The sequence below is a fragment of the Cladosporium halotolerans genome (assembly GCF_011745625.1).
Source record: "Cladosporium halotolerans strain TM138-S3 chromosome Unknown Sca8, whole genome shotgun sequence".
NCBI lineage: Eukaryota > Fungi > Ascomycota > Dothideomycetes > Cladosporiales > Cladosporiaceae > Cladosporium > Cladosporium halotolerans.
The window spans coordinates 754,936-777,801 of NW_027191459.1; the positions used below are offsets into that span (position 1 = coordinate 754,936).

The window sequence follows — 22,866 nt, forward strand, 5'->3', positions numbered from 1 at the left end:
TCTACAACACATTCTCTCAACGCTAACTCCGTCGTCAATCACCGTAGAGGTCCAGTGCTGTCGTTGCGTCCCAAACGGGTAATAGGCGCGAGAAATGGAGTTTGTAAACGAATTCCGATCCTTACAAACCGACATGTCGGAGCGACAAGCGCCGAAGCCCCGACAGACAGTGCAACGTGACTACACGCATTTTACGAGGCAACTCAAGGAATACAGACAGCACAAACCTCAACAGAATCGACACGCAACGTGCGGAATAAGTTGCCTCCGGTGTCGTCGACTGAGTGTGGTGGTGGATGCTGTAGTCGGTTTCGATAGTTGACGGCGGCGGGCGTGGTGGGTCTTGGGCGGCTGTTCCCGTAATAAGACCCTGCCAACTTTTTCATCCTACAGAGCTTCATGGGGCATTGGATCGCCTGTCGAATCTGAACGGGTCATCGTTGGAAGGGTTCTGACGCTGCAAAAAGCAGAAGACACCGAAGGATTCGCGGGCTAAGAATCTGGCCATCATGGATTCTTCCACTACTACCTTTCCACCATCCGAACTTCTGGAGCTCTGGTTCATCGGCCAACATGAGACAAGCCGCGCCACCCCGAATGGCCCTAGCCAGACCTTGAGAGACGCTCAAGATGTTGGATATGATATGCTTACCACTCCAATCACTACAGCGAGCTTTCAAGCCAGAGTTGCGACACAAGTTGAGGAGCACCTTCAGAAACTCTCATCTGCAACTTCGCCGGATGCCGTCCCGGTGCCCTTGATCTCTCCATTCTCACCCAAGGACACCGAATTAACGCCCAATGATAGCAACTCTGCACTGGTTGCTGTCTCCAGCCCATGGATCGACCTAGGCTCTACAGACCCTCTGATAGCGAATGTCAGTCTGCAAGTCTTCAACTTAGAAATTGCCTACGCCGCATTCTGTGGTATCCAGCATGTGATGTTGCATGGTCCGCTCCCTGGTTCCAACACTGTCCTGTACGCCCGTGCAGTCTCTGAAGCTCTCGGTATGGGTCCGTACATCCAGCTCCATATTCTGCTTCCAATGGTCGGAGAGCTTGAACAGGAGAGCGGAGATGGCACTCACCTAGCTGAACTTGCTAGAGAGCAAGACGTCAGCCTGCCTGAAGAAGACGACCTCTCCGAAGATGACTTCAGTTCCTGGGACACGTGGGACACCCTCAGGACTGTCTGCGATTATGACTCAAGACTTTCAATCGGTAAGCTGAGTTTCTACTATTTCTTCTATTCCACTTTTTTTGGGTCCCTGCACTACCTATACATTCGCTGCTGTGTCAAATTACCTTTGCTCTTCCGAGGGGATGGATAGTCAGGGCTACTGTAAGACCAACCCACCTGTTGCGTGTGCCAAATTATGGAGCGGTTTACTGACCTTCCTGCGTTCTTAGCCCTTGAAATCCCACGACAGCTTCCCAACAAGCAAGTTCAGTCTCGTTGGTATTCCGAGCCAGTCAGAAGCATGATCTTCCCTCACACGTCATTCCTGCGAAACGCGAAAGGGTTTCCGGTTTTGCACAAGAGCCACCAGCAGTATTTGACGCAGTTCATGCGCCTCCGCCAGACGCCGTGGATTCTCCTCGCCGATGTTGACCCCATCGTGCCCAGGACGGAGAGTCCGGCTCCCGAGCCCACACCTGCTGAAGCTGCGAACCTCGTGCAGAAGGACCCCGTTCCTCACTTGCGTTATCTGCGGCACTTGCAACAGACTCAGCCCCCGCGAGCGCCCATCGAAAGGTTCGGACAAGGGTACCAGGATTACATGCAGTCTCCACTCCAGCCGCTGTCCGACAATTTGGAGAGTATTACTTACGAGGTCTTCGAAAAGGATCCCATAAAGTACGACTGGTACGAGCGTGCTGTCGCTCTCGCTCTCAAGGATCTCTCGGCTAAAGTCGGCGGCAAGAGAGAGATCATTGTAGCGGTAGTCGGTGCAGGCAGGGGACCTCTGGTATCGAAAGCGCTGTTGGCGAGCCGTTCAAGCGGCGTCAAGGTGAAGTGCTGGGCCGTCGAAAAAAACCAGAACGCCTACGTTCATCTGCAAAGGAGAAACGTCACCGACCGCTTGTGGGATAACAAAGTCACCATTGTCAAGACGGACATGCGCGCATGGAAGGGCCCCGTCGTGGACGGTAACGTCGAGAAGGTGGACATCCTGGTCTCTGAGCTACTTGGCTCGTTCGCAGACAACGAGCTCTCTCCAGAGTGCCTTGACGGCGTGCAGCATGTCCTCAACCCAGAGCATGGCGTCAACATTCCTCAAAGCTACAGTGCACACATGACGCCCATATCCACACCACGCCTCTATCACGATCTCCTTAGCCGTGGAGGCACCGAGAAATGGGAAATTCCATACGTCGTTATGTTCCAGCAATTCGACTTCTTGTCACTTCAGCACGATAAAGATGAGAATCCTTTGGCGGATGTGCAAGATGCTTGGGTGTTTTCTCACCCGGCACCGACGGTCATTCTAGACCAAGCAGAGGCTCGAAGAGGTGGTAGTGCAGAGAACGGCGGCGCTGGGGGTGCCGTCGGCGGAGACGGAAGCAACGAGCACAACTCGAGATCTTGTAAGGTCAAATTTACCATCCAGAATCATGGAGTCTGTCACGGCCTCGCCGGATATTTCGAGTCGGTGCTATACGCAAGTGAAAGCGGCGAAAAGGTGGAGCTGAGCACCAACCCGGTCACTATGGAAGCCAAGAGCTGCGACATGATCAGCTGGTTCCCCATCTTTTTCCCGCTCAAGGTAAGCCATCATGATACTCCAGCGTTCGCCTACAGCATTTACTAACTCCTACGCAGACTCCTATCCACCTGCCTGACAACGCTGAACTCGAAGTCAGCATGTGGCGACAGACGGACGACAGGAAGGTCTGGTACGAGTGGGTCGTGGAGGCTTTTGTCCGTTTGAACGGTCGCAAGCAGCGCGTTGCAATGTCAGAGCTGCACTCCAGCCGCAAGAATGGCTGTCTGATGTAAGGACTTGGCCACCACATCGGTGAATAAGAGTCCGGTCGGGAAAAGCAGTCAGGTACCTTCCAAGCTCATACGCAAGTGGAGCTTCTCTCGCATAAGAGGTTGCAGGTGTGGTGCGCTAGCTCTTGAATGCGCCTCCGTCTGGCTTGGCTGAGCACATCCAGAGAGGGTTCCCCGCAGATACGTCCTCGCTCCGAATCAAACGGTGACGGAGTTTGCCGACGTCTTTTCGTTCCTATGCGGCGATTACACCTAAAGAAGGGACTGCATGACTATGAATTACGTTATAAAAAGCATTCAGGCACAACTGTTCACACTCGAGGCTTCCCACACGATCGGTATCAATGTAGTAGTAGAAAGTTCGGTAACAAAGCTTCTTTTCACCTCTCAAACATACTCCAGGAAAAGACGGAAAGCTAATGTAAGTACCCCGTGGGGCTTGCCGATCTTGGATCATCATGCGCGCACCGCGTGCTTTGGCGCTGCTGGTCAATGAGGTCGATTTCAAGTCCGGTCTAAAGACACCGGGACAAGCGATCGATCGCACTTCCGTAGCCCCATCAATCTCATTGTCGACTTTGATGAGCTGACTAGAAGGCCTGACAAGCATATCAGGAACCTTGGTTGCAGTATAAGTACTTTCGCTTCGACCAACCTTCATGATCTGCAGAGGCTTTCCTGCAACATTTCTCCAAGGCATGCATGGCCGTCTCCGCACGTGGCTTCGAACCGTTCCCGAGTTTTGATTGATTCCACGGGCATGCATGGCGATCTCCGCACGTCTCTTCGAGGAATTGCCGAGTTTCTCATTGCTCCGCGGCGCAGCGTGGCACTCATATAGAACGGGTCGTCGCTCTTGACAGTCCACTCTCAACAATCTCCTACGCTCTGATCGTCAACTCCCACTTCGCAAGAATTCTTTCCCAATTCGATTCACCAAGCAATTGCGCCGTTGCGCACACTCACTTTCAGAATGCGTAACAACATGGCCCTAGGGTGGTTTTACTCCCCCTCCCAAATCGGTCGCTACCTCCTCTCGCGCGTCCCTACCCTGCGTCCTCCCAAACAGAGAGCCAAGATGCAGAACCCCATCAGCATCCTGCGCCAGCTTGACGCTCACCAGTGGCTGATGTTCTGCGCCGGCTTTATCGGCTGGACCTGGGACGCTTTTGACTTTTTTACCGTCTCGTTGACGGTCACCGAAGTGGCGCAGGAGTTTGGTGTCGAGAACTCGGAGGTCACTTGGGTGAGTTGTTCCGCTGATAAAGACTCGCCATCGTCATATTCGTGGTAGCCGATGCTAATTGCTACGCAGGGAATTACCATTACGCTCATGCTCAGGTCTGTTGGAGCTTTGATCTTCGGCACGATCTCGGACAGGTATGGGCGTAAGTGGGTGATGATCTTCAATTTGTTCCTGTTCATCATCTTGGAGCTGGCGACGGGTTTCACGAATAACCTCTCCGAGTTCTTGGCTGTCAGAGCTCTCTACGGAATCGCGATGTAAGCTTCTTGTGTCTGGAAACAGATGGTTACAAGCTAATGGATGAAGGGGCGGTCTTTACGGTCCCGCTGCGGCAACAGCTTTGGAAGATTTGCCGTATGATGCTCGAGGCATCCTGTCCGGTCTCTATCAAGTAAGCCAGGAATCAAAGACAATCTCATGAGCCGGAGCTAATATGTCGGGTAGCAAGGATACGCCGTGGGATATTTGCTTGCGGCGATCTTTTACCGCGCCCTGGTGCCTACCACTGCACAGAGCTGGCGCAGCCTTTTCTGGTAAGAAACTCCAAACTCACTTCGCGAACCAATGCTGACGCTTGACAGGTTCGGCGCTGGTCCTCCAGTCCTCATCATTCTGTTTCGGTGGTATCTCCCAGAGACCAACCACTTTCTCGTGATGAAAGCCGAACGTGAGGCGAAAGCCGCACAAGCGGCCGAGCTCCTTGAAGACGATCAGCCACGGTCTCGAGGCTCGCACATGCGCGCCTTTGGACGAGAGGCTGGCCATGCGATCAAGAGCAACTGGGTCCTGCTTGTATACATGATCGTCGTGATGACGGGCTTCAACAGCATCAGTCACGGCAGCCAAGACCTATATCCGACTTTCCTCAAGAACCAGGCGGGCATGAGCGCCACCCAGACGACGGTCATCACTGTCGTCGGACAGATCGGTGCGCTGATCGGCAGTACTATCATTGGTTACCTCTCCACTTACTATGGTCGCCGGCTGGTGATGGTTATCGCTTGCATTTTCGGTGGCGCTATCGTGCCGGCGTACATCTTGCCGCGCGATCTTTCGCTCATAGCTTCGACTTTCTTTGAGCAGGTCTTCGTCGGCGGCGTTTGGGGTCCTATCCCGATTCACCTGATCGAGCTGAGCCCTCCGGCCCTCAGAACATTGACTGTTGGCTTGACATATCAGCTGGGTAACCTGGCCTCGTCTGCGTCGGCTACTATCGAGTCAGTCATTGGCGAGCGCTTCCCTCTGCCTCCTACGCCGTCCGGTGTGGAGCGATTCGACTACGGGAAAGTCATCGGTAGGTCCCTTCCGCAGGTCAACCGCTTTCCTGATCAAACCGCTGACATTGATGCGACAGCAATCTTCATGGGCGCCGTGTGGGCGTACATCCTCTTCTTCATCCTGCTCGGCCCGGAAATGTCGCAGGAGGAACGAGACGAAGAGGCCGCGCTGGCCAAAGAGTACGAGGAAATGAGGAAATCGGGCGTTAGCTTGCAGGAGATCGGTGCTGGCAGAGCCAAAGCTCTTGGCCCGGGAGAGCAGCCTGGCATGAATGAAAAGGCGGAGGAGAAGGCGGCAGAGATGGCCAGGCACGTGGAGAAGGTGTGATAGCTGTTGATAGACCTCGCCGGCGGTGCTCTCTTCATGCTGCTAGCTGGACGAGCCTTGCGGTCCGGGACTTCTTCACGTATGATAAAGCGAGAATGGAAGGATAGGTAACTCCGCAGTCATTCGCAAGATCTTGATGATATTCCTCGATTAAGCGTTCCTTTCCGACCATGTGACCAACTTGAGTACGGCGACAGACCAACTTCTGACGGTCCATCGCACTGGGATCGCCAAATTAAGCTTGTTATGCTAAAACTGAACCCTAAGTTCTTTGTTGTGCTCTGGCCGCCTCGCGATGCACACAGCCGAAGCCAAAGCCCGCGTGCTGGGATGTTGGCGCGGTCTCGCGCGCTGATTGGCCGCGCGCCACGCGCCCGCGAGAGCACGGCAACAGGTCCATTGTCGCTCTTACATATGTAAGGACGGACTCCGACCTCAGGCCAACATATACCAGACACCTGCAATGTTGCAAACAGCAAGAGGTCTGCAACGACTTCCCCAAGTCTGGTGCCACCGCACCAATTCCAAATGCCTCAATTCGGTCGAGTGGACTGATCTATTTATGTCACGTCATGCCGAGCTCTGAGCTGAGGCGCAGGCAGGGTGGTCCTTGGTGTTGTCAGCTTCGCCGCGCGCCCACCACAGTGAGGTAAGACTCGAAGCATTCTGTGCAATCTGCTCTCATGCCGCCTCTTTCATCTCTTTAGCAACTGTCTAAGGGTCAAATTATACTCCGTGCTCTCTCACAGCAGCTTCCATCCCATCCTGTGTGTCTTGACGCACCTCAACCCCCGCGCGACTCGATACCAGCTGGACCAACTGCGACCGGGCTATCGATGACCGATAAGATGGGACGCCGCACCGCCTATACCAAGATCACGCCCTTGCCGAGTCATATACCGCGGCAACTCGCTCTGGACATGCTGCGCTCGCATGGCGAGGTTATCTCCATCAACCCGCTCGTCACCGGCCACAAGCCAATCCCAGCACCGCGCGAAGCCGCCGCCGACGAGTTCTTTGCGCAGTGGTACGAGATCACCGAGATCATCACCTGGGGCTTCGGGCTGAAGAAGAAGATCGCGTTCAAGGGCGTCTTCTATGACTTGCCCAATGGCTTGCAAACACACACATATGCGCCCATGGGGGTTGATCTGAGAAACAAATGGACCGTTCGAGGCAATCAGCCCGGCGAGCCTAGGGAGCCTCGCGAGCTGGGCATCGAGACGCCGATGGAGGGACTGTATCTGCGGGAGGATGTTGAAATCACATGCAACGTTGCTCTGACCAGCTTCGTCAAGAAAGAGATGAAGGCGGCTGCCGGTGTGATGGTCGATCGCATGACGCGCAAGGCAGAGCTGCTGGATGAAGGAGTGCTGCATGCAATGTGGGAGGATGGCAAGCTCAAGACTTCCAACCCCAACGTGCACGGGCATCCTGCGGCGATGAAGAGCCCGGTTCCTTCAAGTCCTGGCCTTGACATGAAACCCGGCGAGATGGACGAAAACCAATACACCACCTACCGTGACCTGGTCAACAGGCGTGAAAGCCACCGCGCGAGTCAATATTTGCCTGCATATCAGCAAGCAGGATATCAAGGACCCGAAGGCCATTCACGTCAAGGTTCGCAGGCGTACGGAGGTGGCGAGAAATCGACTTACGTACCGTATAGTGCTTTCTCTGCTCCTGGCCCTGCTGAAGTCGAAGGCTCGATGTATCATTCGCAGCAGCCTCAGGGTCAGAACAGCAGGCCCAGCGTGCCCACGTTCCACGCAGAGCTAGCAGACACGAGCGTGCAACCCGAGGAGGCGGGTGCGAAGCCCGCCCCTCTCCGACCGTACCGCAACAGCACGCAACCTCCAGTGCCATCACCTCAACCCAGCCCGGCGTTTCATGGCAGCCCGCAGCAGTCCATGTCTTCTCCTCAGCCCAGCCCCGGTCTTCCCAAACGCGACAGTTCGCACACCAGCCCGCAGCAGCACCCGCATCGCTCTTCCAATGCAAGCTACACACGAAACGATGTTCCCAGCGCACCTGCGAGACCTGCGAAGCCTGAGAGCGCCGCTAGCAGCAATTACGCCGTCACAAACCCGGACGAGGGTTTCTACAGCCGCAACCCATCGCAGAGGTCAGCGAGCTCGGGAGATCAAGGTCTGGCAAACCAAGTGCAGGGCTTGGGCATTGATGAGAGGTCCACAGCCAGACATGATCCTTCTCAATTTGGCGCGAATGCCGCCCTATCCAAGTGTCCGGTTTGTGACAACTTTGAAGGCGACGAGGCCGCTGTCAGTCACCACGTTGAGAAACACTTCTCTTGAGTCTGAAGTTTTCTATTCGTGCTACTTTGCTTACTCATCTTGGTCTAATTCTCGATCTTGGCTTTCGAGCACGATTATACGATTCTATGACTGGACGGTGACAGGAGGACCCGTCTATTTCACGAGCGATTTACATTGTCATATACCCTTGTTACAAATCCATTTCATTTACAGTCATTCGATCCGTACATATTTCTCTCCATATTCACCACCTACCTTGTTCACTTACCTTCGCATCAGGTCCCTACCCCGACGCGTATCATTCGGTACGACGCGACGCTTTTTCACAATCGCGTCCTTGTGCAACCTATATTCGGCTGGCACATACACACTTGACTCCCAGCCTTCGATCCTCGAAGCTCTTTTCTCTCCTTCTCGATCCTGTTCAAACGCAAAGCCTACATTACGTTCAAACGGCGGGCCCCTTCTCGCGATTTCCCAGAACCTCATCTTGAACAGCCGCGCGATATCGCTCAGCGACACTCGCCACGCCACATCTTTGTCTCGCAGCCACTTTTCCACGTCACCCCTCATCCACAACCCGCAGTTGTTCCGCTGGTAGTCTCTCACAATCCACCCACACGTCCACTCCCACACGACCGGCATCCCGACGAGCTCGCTCACCGCTCCGTTCGGAGTTGTGTGGCCTCGGTACGCACCTTCCTCGTCTGGAGCCGCATCGTCCCAAAGCAGCGAGACGTGCCCGCCGAAGATCGCCTCTTCGACCGCGAAGCCGATCTCGGCTGTCGCGGCGCCGGGCAGGAAGGGATCGGTGTCGAACGCGGGGTTGCGGCCGTCGACGGCGAAGAGGAGCGCGTGCGCAGTCTCGTGCAGCAGGGCCACGGCGAGGGCGAAGCGCCAGGTCAGGACGAGGGGGACGTCGTTTGTCTGGGGGAAGTTGAGGGTGGCTGCTGTTAGGGTGTCAATTAGCTGTTGGCTGTACTTTATTGTGCTCGGAAGGCCGGAGAGGAAAGCGGAGTTATTGGGAGGGCCTACCATGGGCTGTGTGTCGGCATTCTGGCGCATGTCGGAGGAGGGCTTGAAGGTTACGAAGTCCGCGAGGGCGTGCAGGGAGGCGAGGTTGTGTGCTTTGTCCGAGGCGGACATCGGCCGTGGGTCCGCGGGGTATTCGTACAGCTCTTTGCCGTCGCTGTCTCGTTTCCCTAGAGGGATTAACGGCCCATGCGTAAGGATTGTGCGCAGGATCGGCTGGATCGAGCGGTGTGTCAGCATATGACTCGCGAGGCGCGCGGAGGGCTCGATGATGCTGTAGTCTTTGATTTCAGGGAAGTTAGCGGGTCGGAAGATGGGGAGAACCTCGTTGGAGAGGTTGCCGAGGGCGAGGGCATGGATTGGTGGGGCGCGAGTTGCGAACTCACTCAAGAGGATGTTTTCCTCTGGGGTGGAGTCAGGCCTCGTTGGGCTGCGGATAGAGTGTAACGAGAAGCTGTTCCGGCGCGGAGGGGGATCGGGTCTGTTGTAGGGCGGCTCACGCTGCCTGAAAGTTTTGCTCGCGGACCTCGTCATGGTTTCGCTCTCGGTCTGGCTGTCCTGCTGCAATGTTGGGATGAGGAATCGAGAATGCTTGGGACTCGATATAGCAAAAAGACAATGCTCGGGGCGACGACAATGACATTCTTTATCTGGAAATATTTTATGTGGCATTGTCGACACAACAAGGATCAAAGGACCTTTGTCTGCAGCTCTCGTGGCAGCAACATTGTCTAAAGTCGTTGGGGAGTGAGCAAACAGTATAGAGATAGGGAGAGAGCACGGTAATGTCGTGTCACGACTTTTGCCTACTATCGCTCTTCATACATGATGTCAATTCTGCGGTTGACGAAGATCCTTTGCTGCGAATCGTCGCTCGCAGCATCGTTCATAGCGTCGTGCTCAATCTTCGACTCCACCTGACCCCGTCCTCTCGGTTGCAATTCGATCTGCAGGACATCTCCTGCCTTCCTAACAGCAGAGTGTCGTGACCCATATGTGTTGCTTTTCGTTGATCTTGTGCATTCTTCCATCCGGTTGCTTCTTGTGCCCAGCCAGCCAGTGGTGAAGTCTTTGAGGAAGATGCGTAGGCACGGGATCGTCGCGGCTATGATGTTGTAGTGCATCTCGACTTGCGCCCAGGCGGCTGGTGTTGCCAGTGAGAAGGTGAGATCGTCGCTTGAGAATGCTTTGGACAGGCTCAGCAATCGGGCCGCAGCGATTGCCAATAGTCTGCAGATAGTCAGAAAGTGGGTCTCAAGGCATGTGCTGGTGAAACGGACGGCAGTCGCATAGCAAACCCAGCAACGACAGAGACCTTCGAGCTGGTCGGCATTTGCAATTCCCACATCAGCAGAAGGGCGAAGGCAGCCATGCAGATCTCATAGAAGCCTCCAATCGCCTCGAGTGCTATCCATTTCGGGAGCTGTTCAATGTCAGCACAATGCAACACACTCATCCGCGGTGACTGTGAATTGTACCGCGTCTTCATAACGACCCGCAGAAATTTGCCATGGGTGATCCATGTCTTTGACGAAGGACACAACAAAGAAACTGATCATGCCCCAGATTCCAATCATGCTAGCCATGAATTTCGAAGACTTGATCAAAGTTGGCGCACTGGCGATTCGGAGAAAGAGGAAGATTACCGCCATTTTCCCAGCGCAGAGGGACCCTACATACACGATGTCACTCGCGTATAGAAGCTGCGACATACTGTTATTTTCATGCTGTGCCGTTGTACTTTGTGAGAGACATACCTTCTCCATGGCGTCGACGTGTGGGGTGTGAAAGCCGCCCCTCCTCTTCCCCAGTCCGAATGTCACCGAGCTCATAGCCAGAGCAGATTGGAGAATAGAAAGAGCCTGGTATCATTAGATGTTGAGTGAGCCAGCGGGACCTATGCCTACTTACCGTCGTCACGACCACCAGGGTGTCATCGCGGCCAAACAATGATCTCAATGGTCGTCTCATCCATAGTCTCGCTGCTAAGAATAACAAGGAGCAACATATTCCAAAGATGGCGGCGACGTTCACCACCGAGCCGCGGTTGTCCGTAGAGATGCGGCTGCCCACATCATTTGGGTCGCGTGCAGACATATCATCGGTGGAATCAAAAGTGGATCCTGGCGATCAGCGCTAACGGACCACGACATGTTTATACACCTACATTCAACTTCGGTCCAGCTGTGACACTGACTTGCGATTTTGGAGCTTCAAGCCGAAAGCTCGGGTTCCTGTCATTGCCGGCTACTTGACGGGCCAATCTGGAACGTGATGGCTGTGGCGGCGTCTTCACTGCACTCCATGCGATTGGATCGTGCCTGGTAGGATGCGACCGCCAAGTGAAAGAGCAACCGTTCTGGGCACCCACGGGACTAGCGTGCCTACGCCCCAGGGGGACAGGATCCTGGAGGATCGCCCATCACACGCCCAGCCTTGTGCGGAGAAATGCCATGTCGCTCGCTCAAGAAGAGGCGAGGCCAGCGATGCTACCTTGTCTAGTCGTCATGCGAGGTCGACACTTGAGGTTCTTGGGCATCAATTTTTCAAAAGGCTTCGTGCAAGTGCCAGTCTCGTCGACCACGTGGAGTTTCTGAAAGTCACACTGGACTCAGCATGAGAAGGGTGAAGTTTCTGGGCCTGGATTCGGATGGCCAGACTATTGCAGAGTAGCGATCGGCCGGGTGCCGACGTATCTCAGCATTTCGGTGTCGGCATGATATGTCTTCGGACATCGCCGCACATCCACTGTACCAATCGCGAGGGTGCCGAGACCACTTTGAAGCGGCATCATCAATTTTACCATTTATCCGGGACCAAGTCGCGTGAGTATCGAAACGCCGCTCGGCAACAGGGCCAACAACGAGTAACGGAGCATCCGCCTCCGTGGCGACTTGGGAGGCTGCGTTGGCGAGACTTCTCTTAGGGAAGATTCAACCTATGTAATGAGAATGCTCCAGCGGAAAAGAACACTAAGCATAAGACAGGATCTGTTTAATCATTTTCACTGATGCCTTCGAATGAAGCTCGCGGCCTCTGGACTCTTGCAGGATGATACATGCTGATGAAAGATACGCGCGTTGGGATGAAAAATACGGTGCGCGTCGATGTGGCGTCTCTACGCCGTGAGACAAGCTTGCCGACATTGTTTGGACGCCTCATGCGCCAGGATACTGCCCGTATGGTGTCTCAGGCGGCCATGCAGCCGTGCGGCACCAAACACACGAAACCGAATGGTCCGCAGGGAATATCCGGCCGCGCCGAAAGTGCTCGCCGCTTGCACTCTGTGCGCCATGTCGACGATGTGCCCCTCGTGCTCGACTACAAGCAATGAGTAGTCGCTGGAACATGGTCCTGTATCTGAAGCAATTCGGCCATGGATTTACCCGGCTACTATCTCAAGAAAGCCTTTCGCTCACGTGCTATTCGTTTTCCTTTTCCCTCGTGCTATTGCGCCAGTGATCATGGAATATTACAAGCACGACATCTTCTCTTCAGGAGTGGAGCTCCACAGCCTCGATGGCCACGAGACCAATGTCTTCGGTGGGACTCGGCATGACGAGTACGATATGACCCGCATGGGTAAGAAGCAGGAGCTGCAAGTACGCTGACACTGTTCGACATGCCTCGAGCCCGACTGACCAATTCCTTAGCGAAACTTCCGGTTCTTTTCAATCGTCGGGTTTGTCGTCATTTTACAGGCAACGTGGGAATCTTCGCTCATCGCCAACTCATTCGGCCTGTTCAACGGCGGTACGGCCGGTGTGATCTGGTGTACCATTACCGTCTGGATTCTGGTCATGGCTATGATCGCGTCCATGTCAGAAATGGCAAGCATCGCACCTACAGCAGGCGGACAATATCATTGGGTTTCTGAGTTCGCACCGCCCTCAATGCAACAGCCTTTGTCCTACCTTGTGGGTTGGTGTTGCTGCCTGGGATGGGTTTCCGCCATTCCGGCATGCGGACAAATGCTGGCTGGACTGGTGCAGGGCATGGTCCTATTGAGGTACCCCAACATCAAGATCACCGCTCTTTGGCAGACGACATTGATCGCAATTCTCTTCGTCCTGTTGGTCTTTGCCTTTAACATTTTCGCGGCGAGATACTTGCCTTTGGCGGAAGGCATTATGCTCATCGTCCATGTTATTGGCTTCTTCGCTTTTCTCGTGGTCTTCTGGACACTGTCAGAACATGTCTCCGCCAATCGCGTCTTCACAGAATTCCAAGACGGTGGCGGCTGGGGAAGCCATGGGTTGAGCACCCTGGTCGGCATTGCTACGCCGCTCTGGTGTTTCATCGGCCCTGATTCCGGGGCGCACATGTCAGAGGAGCTGCAAGATGCTTCAATCCAGCTGCCTCGCGCCATGATGTGGGCGACGTTCTTTAACGGCATTATGGGAATCGCAATGCTGATCACTTTCTGGTCCGTTTTTCATTTGCTATCTGTAACCAGACAATGTCGCTAACTGCTATCAGCTTCTGCATCTCGAGCGTAGACGAAGTCCTTGAGAGCACAACCGGCATGGCCGTCCTCGAGGTCATCTACAAGATCACCCATTCTTACGCCGCCGTGTGCCTCCTCGGCACCCTCCTCATCATCCTATCATTCTTTGGCACCGTCACAGTCGTTGCAGCTGCATCGCGTCAATGCTGGGCTTTCGCCCGCGACCGCGGCTTCCCCCACTCAGATTGGATCATGCGGATCAAATGGGATATACCGCTCAACGCCCTGCTGGTCTGCATGGTACTCTCAGTCCTCATTGCGTCGATTAACTTTGGCTCCGAAGTCGCACTGGGCGCCATTGTCTCCGTCTCGAACGCCGCGTTGATCTTCTCGTACATCATCTCCGTCGGATGTCTGCGTCTCAAGCGCTGGCGCGGAGAACGGCTTCCGCCCCGGAGATTCGATCTGGGAAGATGGGGAGGCCCTGTCAATGATATTACGCTGGTGTTTCTGATTGTCAGCTTCGTTTTCAGCTTTTTCCCGCAGGCGCCTTCGGTGGGAGATCCGGACTGGGCGGCGAATTTCAACTGGGCCTTTCCTATGTTTCTGGCAACTTGTGTGTTTGCTTTCATCTATTACCGCTGCGGTGGGAGGGAGAGCTACATCGCTCCTGTGCGCTGGGTCAAGAATGAATAGGATGTGGTTTGCGGGAGACATTGAGTGCTGGTCCAAGGCCATCAAATCCCGTGTTCCAAAGATGATGAGAGTTCACATTCTGGTGTTATGATTGCCCGTCATCCAGTTATATTCAGATATGGTCGATTAGCTCAGTTGGTTTAGAGCGTGGTGCTAATAACGCCAAGGTCGCGAGTTCGACCCTCGTATTGACCATTCTTTTTGCTTTTAATATTACTTTTCTCTCGCCCGTATTGATTGCTATGTTTTGCCGAAAGAATGAATCATACGAGATCGCAGACGCCAACGGTAACTTCAAGCGCGACAAGCAGTATTTTGTGACATCGTCTGAGTCCCCTGTCGTGAACGCGAGCGCACGTAACAATAAACATCAAGTCTCTTATCTTACCATCGTCACTTTGTAATAATAATATGTCAAGCATGAAACAGTCCTTGGAATCCTCGCCCGAAATTCCTATTCGCCTCATACGGGCCTGGCAAAGCGCGTTTACCTAGTTCATTCGTTCAGGGGCTGGTGATTTTCATCTTGTGCCGCGACACTTCTGGGACTCGATCTAACGTCCGCCCTATCAAGCTCGAGGGTGAGCAAGGACGACACCGACGTCGAGTATGCGCGTGGCGCGGCCTCTTGCAGCAACGACGGCTTTACGATCGTTCAGGAAGGGGGCTTTCAGCGAAGCATCGTCAACATCGGATGCGGGGTGATCGAATAAGCTGCGATACCAGCCGGCATCGCCAGGATCGGGATATGGATCGATGGAGCGGTCTGTTCGAGGGCTGAGCTAGCTCAGCTTCAGTGCAGAGTCGCGTAGGGCGTTGCGCTAAGTAAAGTGCAAACCTCTCGTGTCAGCCTTTCAGATGAGCGGAAATGCCAGCGCCCACTGGCAGAGCTCCGCGGCCAACAATGCAGTGGCGCTGGAAGCAGCAAGACCTGCCAATTGAGGAGTGACGATGGCGTCACTTGACAGACAAGTGTCTCTGTGGAGGTGGTGCCTCCGTGTGATAGCGAAAGCTTCCCGTCCGATACGCACCACTATGAAGAGCTTGACGTCGATGTGTGAAGTTGATGGACCAGCGACGGGCTATAAAAAAAGAGAGGGACATAGAAAAGCCTAGGAGGTGCTCGATGATGGTTCTAACTCTGGTACAGCGGAACGCTCGGTCAAGGTTGATCAAACGCAGTGACACAACGCCATTCGAACGATTTGTCACATGCAAGAAACGTGCGAGATTATGGAGAAGTGAAAGCGGTGAAGACCGAAGAGTGATTGAGACAGAGGTCCTTGTTGCGCTCTGAAGCCAAGATACTTAGAATCCGTAGTGGAGTAACGTCTTGGCTGATACGTTGGTTGCCGTGCTGATGTGTTCACCTGCTGGCCAAGCGCTTGTGATGCACAAGAAGGATGCGATAGCTTGGCCCCAGCCTCGGGAAAGAAGCCGGATCACGACCGATCAAATATCTAAAGATCTCGCGATGTCAGTGTCGAAAGTGCACAGCGAGAAGCAAGCGCGCATCAAGACGGAAACCATCAAGCTACAACAAGCAGTCTCACGATGCTCAACGGTGCCGCATTGGTTTCTGCTGGTGTGAACCTTCTGCAGCGGGGGGAAACCGGACCACACCTGTTAATACTCAATGCCGTGTGCTCCTGGATTGCACGCAAAGCAAACGATGCACCGCGTCAAGAAGCTCAACAGAACAATCGCTCGCGACCTGCTACCGACATAATTGCCGCATTAGTAAGTCACGGTGCCTTGTTTGCGCTCTCTACGCCTGGATGCAACGTCGACATCTTCACAAAGGCGGCCATTTTCACGATCTGGTTCCTTCCTCTTGGAGCGGCGCTGGCTGTACTACCTGTGACTGAACAGCCGAACGATTGGTTGAGGCCTTTCAACTATGCTCTGCAAGTGATCTGGCTGAGTGTGGCATGGTTTATCGCGATCTCAGATCTCTCCGTTGAAGCAATGATCCACAATCCCATCTGGTTCGGGGGTTTGCATCAGATGCAAGGTGTAGCTGTCGGGACACACCATGCAGCTTTTTTGTTTCTAGCGATAGGCAGACAATACCCGCGAGGCGATCGCTCCTGGCCTTACGCCATGATTGCAGCACTTTGGCTAGGGCTGGTGGCGTTGTACGTTCATCTTCCGCCTCTCTCAATCCCGCAAGGCCCTCAATGTATTGCATTGGGCCAGCCAAAGACGTGAAGAGGAATCCGGGAAAGATATGAGGTAGTGGCGACCGGCTAATATGCGAGATGTGATTGCGGCGCTTCCGATCTCCGACCCTCATTGTCATGATGGGTACCATGGGGCTTGTATATAGATGCTCTCCAAACGCTGTTGACTAGGAGTCGTTATTTCATGCACCAGCATTGAAGCGTTTCTCCAATGTATCACATTGCCATGATATCGAATCCCTAACCCCTCAGGGAATGTGGTGTCCCTGGCGTACACGGTCGCCCACTGCTATTACTGCGTTTGTGAGAAGCGGCTTCGCTTAGTTACCAAGAAAGACCGCCACCTAAAGAGCACGTAAGCTCGACGAGCGTCAATGTACCTTAGTCACTCAATGTTCGTGAAAAGGTGTCCGACTTCGTGCTGGATGGCTGATGACTCGCTGCTGGAGAGCCACAGATCTCCATTTTCCGCGGAATACTATATACCCTTTGCACTGCAAGTCTCGTGGTGATCTAGCGAGTAAAATGAGATCGTTTTCGAGCGTCTCTATTATTACTGCGCTTTGGCTTGTGACGGGAAAAATGTATGTTACGCTGCGAAGATGGACACCACGTCACGTTTCCCAAGCGATGAAGTCCCACGGCCTTGAAGCTTCCAGGTTTCCCCGCGCTCAGCCCTGCCCGTCGTTGGACCACCAGCTGGTGGCAGTCGGTGGGAGCAACTGCAGGGCAAACAGTCGGATCACCTTCGAAACGAACACCACTCTGTCCGGCACCAATACCTAACCGAATTGCGTCTTTGCGCCAGCCCTGCACGCTGCTTCGATAACTTTCGATATCGTTCATTGTGCGATGATTTAGACCATAGTAAAGGAGGCTTCAGCAGCCTCCTGTAATCCACCATGCCTTCTTCAGCATCCACACGCATTGGCGGCGCAAAAGCCGGAAACACCGCCAATGAGGCCAAGGAGGATCCTGCGACACAGTTTTCCGGCAGAACTACGCCCGAAATAGACTTCGAACAAGATGATGCGTCGCCGTACGTATTGCCAGGCGCGGAGGAAGAGGAGGGCTACGAAATGGAAGAACTGAGCGCTCGCAAAGATGAAGACGGCGGCCTGATTGCGGATGATCAATCGGATTCGGAATATGAAGATGGCGTGTGGATAGATCGCACGCGACACCGACGGACAAGCGTGCAGTCCTTCGAGCTTTACACTCCAGACGAGGAACGCGGCGTGCGCCGCAAGTTGGACACGCATCTCGTGCTGTTCGTCGCACTCCTCTACCTGCTTTCATTCCTGGACCGATCCAATATTGGCAACGCCAAAATCGCTGGCCTGACCGATGATCTAGCTCTCTCCGACAGCCAGTATGAATGGCTTCTGACGGCTTTCTATATCATGTACATCCTGTTCGAATGGATGACGGTCATGTACCAAATCGTCCCTCCCCACATCTACATCTCGATCTGTGTATGTGCTTGGGGGGTGTTGGCATCACTGCAATCGCTGGCGAAGAGTTGGGGCTTCCTGCTCGTTTTGCGGGCGCTGCTCGGAATAGGTGAAGCTGCTTTTGTCGGCATTCCTTTCTACCTGACGTTCTTCTTTCGCCGCGAGGAGCTTGCGTTTCGGACCGGCCTGTTCATCTCAGCTGCTCCGCTAGCGACGAGTTTTGCAAGCAGTCTAGCCTGGGCAATTGTAAAGATTGGCGACAAAACCGGAATCGCCAGCTGGAGGCTCCTTTTTCTGATTGAGGGCTTCCCTGCCGTGCTGGTGGCTGTCGTCTGCTTTTACTGGCTTCCAGACTCGCCTTCACAAGCACGATGGCTCACAAGTAGACAGCGCAAGATCGCAACTCTACGCCTTCGCAAGGAGAATGACGATGCAGGCTCGTCTACTAAAAGGCCTTCAATACCTCGCCACAAGAAGAAGTTCCAATGGCGCGAGGTTAAAAAGACAATGCTCGACCTGAGATCCTGGCTTGCGGCCTTCATGTTCTTCTTTTGCAACGTCGCTTTCAGCAGCATGCCCGTCTTCCTCCCGACCATCATCAATGCCATGGGCTTTGACCGCCTCTCGTCACAAGGCCTCAGCGCCCCGCCTTTCCTTTTCGCCTTCGTCATTGTACTACTCACAGCCTATCTCTCCGACCGATGCCAGAGCCGCAGCGTTCCTATGATGATCCACGCCTCCATGGCTATGGCTGGCTACCTCGTCCTCACCTTGGCAGGAACCATGAAAGTGCAAAGCCACATCGTGCGCTACCTGGCCGTATATCCAATCTGCGCGGGCTTCTTCTCCGCCGTCACGATTATCATTACGTGGACAGTGAACAATCAGGACTCCGACGAGGGCAAGGGAACGGGAATGGCTGTTCTCAATATCGTCGGGCAGATGGGTCCACTAGTTGGCACGCGCTTGTACCCGGACTCGGACGGACCGTACTATGTCAAGGGAATGGCTGTTTGTGCGGGCGCCATGGGCATGGTTGTTCTCCTGGCGTTCGCGCTGAGAATCGTGTTGAAGAGGGAGAATGCGCGGAGGAGAGGGAGGTGGAAGGAGGCGGAGGGTGAGGGTTTGGTTGGTGGCGATGCGCTGAATAAAGAGTTTATTTATATGATCTAGGTAAAATATACCGTCCGATCTAATGGCGCTCGATAGAAGATGCAGTCCCCCTTCCCACGCAGCAATGCACCTCGGATTGGCTTAGATTAGCGCATTACAAAAAGAGTCCAAAGGTTTGTAGCTTCCTGCATCACATTTGCATAGCCTTGCTGCTGTGCTTGGTTGTAGGTGCAGCCATTATGCCGCGTCTGGTCTCCAGGCCGCCTGTTGCCGGTTGCTCGGCTGACTGGCAGGACGTGGCGAGGAATTGGCACCTTCAGTGCAAGACCAAGACTGATCAGTCGGCAAAAGGATTGGCGTCACATCTCAAAAGGCCAGGTGTGGGCAAACACCAATTTAATTCGAATGACATCCCCGGGCAGAGTTGGCAGACGGCGTTGTGGGACCTATCGACTTGTCGCAGCGTGGCAGCAGCTCTGGATCCCCTGCCGCTGATTGAAGGTCGCAGTAGTTGGTGTATCAGGTTCGCTTCTGCTAGTGTGGACTGCTGATGGAGCAGGTCTGTCCTCGCTTTCGGATCCAAATGTCCCATTCACCTTAACATCCTTCTCGCTTCGGCGGTATGCAATCGTCTTGGTTGCCGCAAGAACAGTCGTGTCTCCGCGGCGAGACAGCTGTGTCTAGGTGAAGATGTACAAGGCTGCGTAGGCCAGTACTACAACGGGGATCAAGGGTAGCATCTTCGCGAAGATCGACAGGGTCGGCTCTTGGGCGGAGAATAGGTTATTGGGCAGTAGTAGTTTGTGTGCCGAATGACTTCGGGATGTTGCGATAGTGTCCTTTTCTGTTGTTGCGGAAGCCGAATGCTGAGAGATGCGGGTGGCTGCTACCATTCTAATATTCCAAAGAGGCGTGGCGACGAAGGCTGCCCGCATGACTTCCTCGCCTCTATGTATACGCCGAAGTACCTCTCGTACGATCACAAGCCCACAGAGCGCGGCAGTCTGCGGAGCAGGAGCGACAAACCATGTCATCGCGCATGACCCAGTAGCCTACTGTACGTTCTTCACAAACACTGTCCGCATGAACCTTCGCGGTGCCGCGGAAGCGAAGGGCGCACAGCAGTATGTATGCGCATGCGCAACGAAGGTTTCCCGCGTTCTACTTTTGGAAGGTCTACATTCGGGTGTTCGGCTTCCGATTCGATGGAGTTTGGTGTTTCTTGGTACCATCCATGGGTCCTTCGCATAACGCGGCCCGGCGCGCATGGGCATCAACCCTGTTGGTGTGTCTCCTCGGAATCTGTATCGCATAGCTCACTGTCGTGGAGGTCCATGGAATCGGCTGCGCGAGGCAGTTTAGGTATCACGATCACTGAGAGTCCCCGGACGCTTCTGGCGGCATCTTGCGCCTGGAAGTCCGCCGCTCTGGGATCTTTGTCGATGCCGTACTCCGTGAATGGAGTCCACACGTGGCGGTGCAGAATGACACAACTCAAGAGTGCCGGGAGCCGGGATCGTGTAAGCCACGTAATCTGTCGATTTCCTGCACTCATCAGAAAGGTTGTGCTTCATCGGCAAGCCAAGCATTTCTCGAGCGGGGTGTTGCACAGCATGAGACCAGGGCGACTGGGCGATGTTCCTCGCACGACAGAGGCCTGGCACCATTTCGGGGACCGCGTGCCTCGCGTTTCACCCGATGGATATTGATTATTGCTGCTCCATCAGGAACTGGCCTACCTTGGCTGGACTGTACATCGACAGAAGCAAGCAACACCAAAGTTTGCGTACGCCTAAAGGGCATTTCCCATCACTTCTACGAATTGTTGAGATTCTCCGTCAATCAATATCGTTTCAGTGAGGGACTCCAAGATGAGCAGCAGTTCAGCATGTCTTGGGTGCGGAGAAGGTTGCATTGACTTCGCTGGTCTTCTGCCCGAGAACTCCGTAGAGACGCTCACTCGGGTTGTTGCTAGACGAATACTCACCGGGTGTCTTCCTCACGTTAGAATGCTGAAGACCTTACACGATTCGAACTCATTTTGCAGAGCACATCAAGATGCGCCTCTTATTAGCCACTCTGTTTTTCGCAGATGTCTCCAAAGCTTACCCGGACTTCCTCAATCCCGTTTTCGCCGACAATGTAAATGCCCGTTTATGGCGGACAGCGCTGAGTGGACCATCGATTGTAGATGACGAGCACGGCTGGCCTCATTATACACGAGGAGCATACAACAACACACCACAGGAGAGCCTTCCGCCTGGACAGTATGTCAAGACGGACGCGTCGGGCTGGACATCTGGATTCTTCCCAGACTCGCTATGGCAAGCTTATCGTCGGCGGACTGAATTGAAGGCCCGCGACGATTTCCCGGGCGAGCCTTCAGCTGAGGACTGGCTTTCGATGGCTGATGCCTGGACAAGCCCCCTGCAGACAAATGCCCACCTGACCGACACGCACGATCTGGGCTTTCTTGCGAAGCCCTTCGAGAGCGCAATGCGAATCCAGAAGACCGACGCCTACCTCCCAATGCTACAGAATATGTCTCAAAATCTCGCCGCACGCTTCTCACCCGCAGCCGGCGTCATCAGATCCTGGGACTGCACCAACTGCTCTTCGAGCTCGTGGTGCTCGCACGAAGACTCCGTCCTCGTCATCATCGATAACATGATGAACCTGGCCCTGCTCGCTCGATCCGCATCAATATATACACACAACTCGACCCTAGTCGACATCGCAATCTCCCATGCGGACAAGACAATCCAGCACCACGTTCGGCCGGACGGCTCCTCCTACCACGTCTGTGACTACAGCGGCACCACCGGCGATGTATATCTCTGCCGTACAGCCCAGGGCTTAGCAGACGAGAGCACCTGGGCTCGAGGACAGGCGTGGGGAATCTATGGGTTTGCAGAGTTCTACTCGTTCACCCGTGACCCAGCGTACTTGGCGACTTCGAAGCGAATGGCGGACTGGTTCATCGATCACTTGCCATCAGATGGGCTACCGTTCTGGGATTTCGACGCTGAGTACTTGCCTAACGTCACGCCTCGCGACAGCAGTGCCGCGGCTATTGCTGCGAGCGGGATGCTGCTGCTCCAGCGGCAGATTGACGAGAGCAAAGTCGCCTGCCGAGGCGGCAGAGACTACAAGGCAGCGGCGGAAGGCTTACTGCGAGCTACTGTTGAGCTTGCGCTGGCTGGTAAAATCTCTTTCGTTGACAGCTCGCCGATTGGAGCAGAGACCTATGCGGATACGCCAGCCAACTCGAGTGTTTCCCGAGGGTTCGAGAGCATCTTGATGCATGCAACGAGCAACAATAATCCGCGAGCGAATCCGAAGAACTTCGACAGCGGATTGAGCTATGGTGATTTCTACTTCGTGGAGGCCGGCAACAGGCTCTTGGAGTGGGAAGATTGACGACGTACGAATCTCGATCTATTTGACTCTAGGCCTCGCTCAAGTACAGCTCAAAGATCCGTACGATCGCAAGCGTTTTCGAGACATGGATTCGATGGTGAGGTTCAGGGCAAAGCGCAAGCCGGAGCACCAAGGTCGCAAGTGACCTCTGAAGTCGTGATCCCACTGACTGTAAATCTGCCACAATCAGCGTGCGCGGAGCAAGGTCTTCCTGGGCAGCCCCATTGGCAAGTGAAAGTGACGAAAGTCGAGAATCTCGGATCATCGCTTGGTACCGACACTGTTGTGACATCCGTGATAGTCGCGGGATCCCCTAAGCTTGTTGCGGGAGACGAGCTGCTTGATGAAGATTGTGTTGTCCTCAAAATCATGCTGGTCTGCGGCGCGGTGGGCGGG

General features: G+C 54.3%; 7 protein-coding genes across 7 annotated transcripts; 6 read left to right on the top strand and 1 right to left on the bottom strand.

The window, feature by feature from the left end:
* The first annotated feature begins 413 nt into the window (after positions 1 to 413).
* On the top strand, positions 414 to 3,419 carry WHR41_03415 (uncharacterized protein). Its single transcript, XM_069372021.1, has 3 exons — positions 414 to 1,221; positions 1,411 to 2,768; positions 2,825 to 3,419. The coding sequence occupies exons 1-3, from the start codon at positions 510 to 512 to the stop codon at positions 2,999 to 3,001; spliced, it is 2,247 nt and encodes a 748-aa protein (XP_069231197.1). The 5' UTR covers positions 414 to 509; the 3' UTR covers positions 3,002 to 3,419.
* Positions 3,420 to 3,611: 192 nt separating this feature from the next.
* WHR41_03416 (uncharacterized protein) lies at positions 3,612 to 6,003 on the top strand. Its single transcript, XM_069372022.1, has 6 exons — positions 3,612 to 4,244; positions 4,314 to 4,501; positions 4,551 to 4,635; positions 4,689 to 4,777; positions 4,826 to 5,538; positions 5,599 to 6,003. The coding sequence occupies exons 1-6, from the start codon at positions 3,972 to 3,974 to the stop codon at positions 5,847 to 5,849; spliced, it is 1,599 nt and encodes a 532-aa protein (XP_069231198.1). The 5' UTR covers positions 3,612 to 3,971; the 3' UTR covers positions 5,850 to 6,003.
* A 694-nt stretch (positions 6,004 to 6,697) lies between these two features.
* Positions 6,698 to 8,164, top strand: WHR41_03417 (uncharacterized protein; the record flags this gene model as incomplete). Its single annotated transcript, XM_069372023.1, has 1 exon — positions 6,698 to 8,164. One exon carries the CDS (start codon positions 6,698 to 6,700, stop codon positions 8,162 to 8,164), a length of 1,467 nt encoding a protein of 488 aa, XP_069231199.1.
* Positions 8,165 to 9,935: 1,771 nt separating this feature from the next.
* Positions 9,936 to 11,729, bottom strand: WHR41_03418 (uncharacterized protein). The gene is made up of 5 exons (XM_069372024.1): positions 11,069 to 11,729; positions 10,915 to 11,019; positions 10,636 to 10,860; positions 10,438 to 10,580; positions 9,936 to 10,387 (listed from the first exon to the last, which is right to left on the bottom strand). Exons 1-5 carry the CDS (start codon positions 11,252 to 11,254, stop codon positions 9,967 to 9,969), a joined length of 1,080 nt encoding a protein of 359 aa, XP_069231200.1. The 5' UTR covers positions 11,255 to 11,729; the 3' UTR covers positions 9,936 to 9,966.
* An 863-nt stretch (positions 11,730 to 12,592) lies between these two features.
* WHR41_03419 (uncharacterized protein) lies at positions 12,593 to 14,368 on the top strand. Its single transcript, XM_069372025.1, has 3 exons — positions 12,593 to 12,759; positions 12,811 to 13,583; positions 13,637 to 14,368. The coding sequence occupies exons 1-3, from the start codon at positions 12,622 to 12,624 to the stop codon at positions 14,298 to 14,300; spliced, it is 1,575 nt and encodes a 524-aa protein (XP_069231201.1). The 5' UTR covers positions 12,593 to 12,621; the 3' UTR covers positions 14,301 to 14,368.
* Positions 14,369 to 17,385: 3,017 nt separating this feature from the next.
* On the top strand, positions 17,386 to 19,110 carry WHR41_03420 (uncharacterized protein; the record flags this gene model as incomplete). Its single annotated transcript, XM_069372026.1, has 1 exon — positions 17,386 to 19,110. One exon carries the CDS (start codon positions 17,386 to 17,388, stop codon positions 19,108 to 19,110), a length of 1,725 nt encoding a protein of 574 aa, XP_069231016.1.
* A 1,998-nt stretch (positions 19,111 to 21,108) lies between these two features.
* WHR41_03421 (uncharacterized protein) lies at positions 21,109 to 22,470 on the top strand (the record flags this gene model as incomplete). The annotated part of the gene is made up of 1 exon (XM_069372027.1): positions 21,109 to 22,470. The coding sequence occupies one exon, from the start codon at positions 21,109 to 21,111 to the stop codon at positions 22,468 to 22,470; it is 1,362 nt and encodes a 453-aa protein (XP_069231064.1).
* Between the last annotated feature and the right edge of the window lie 396 nt (positions 22,471 to 22,866).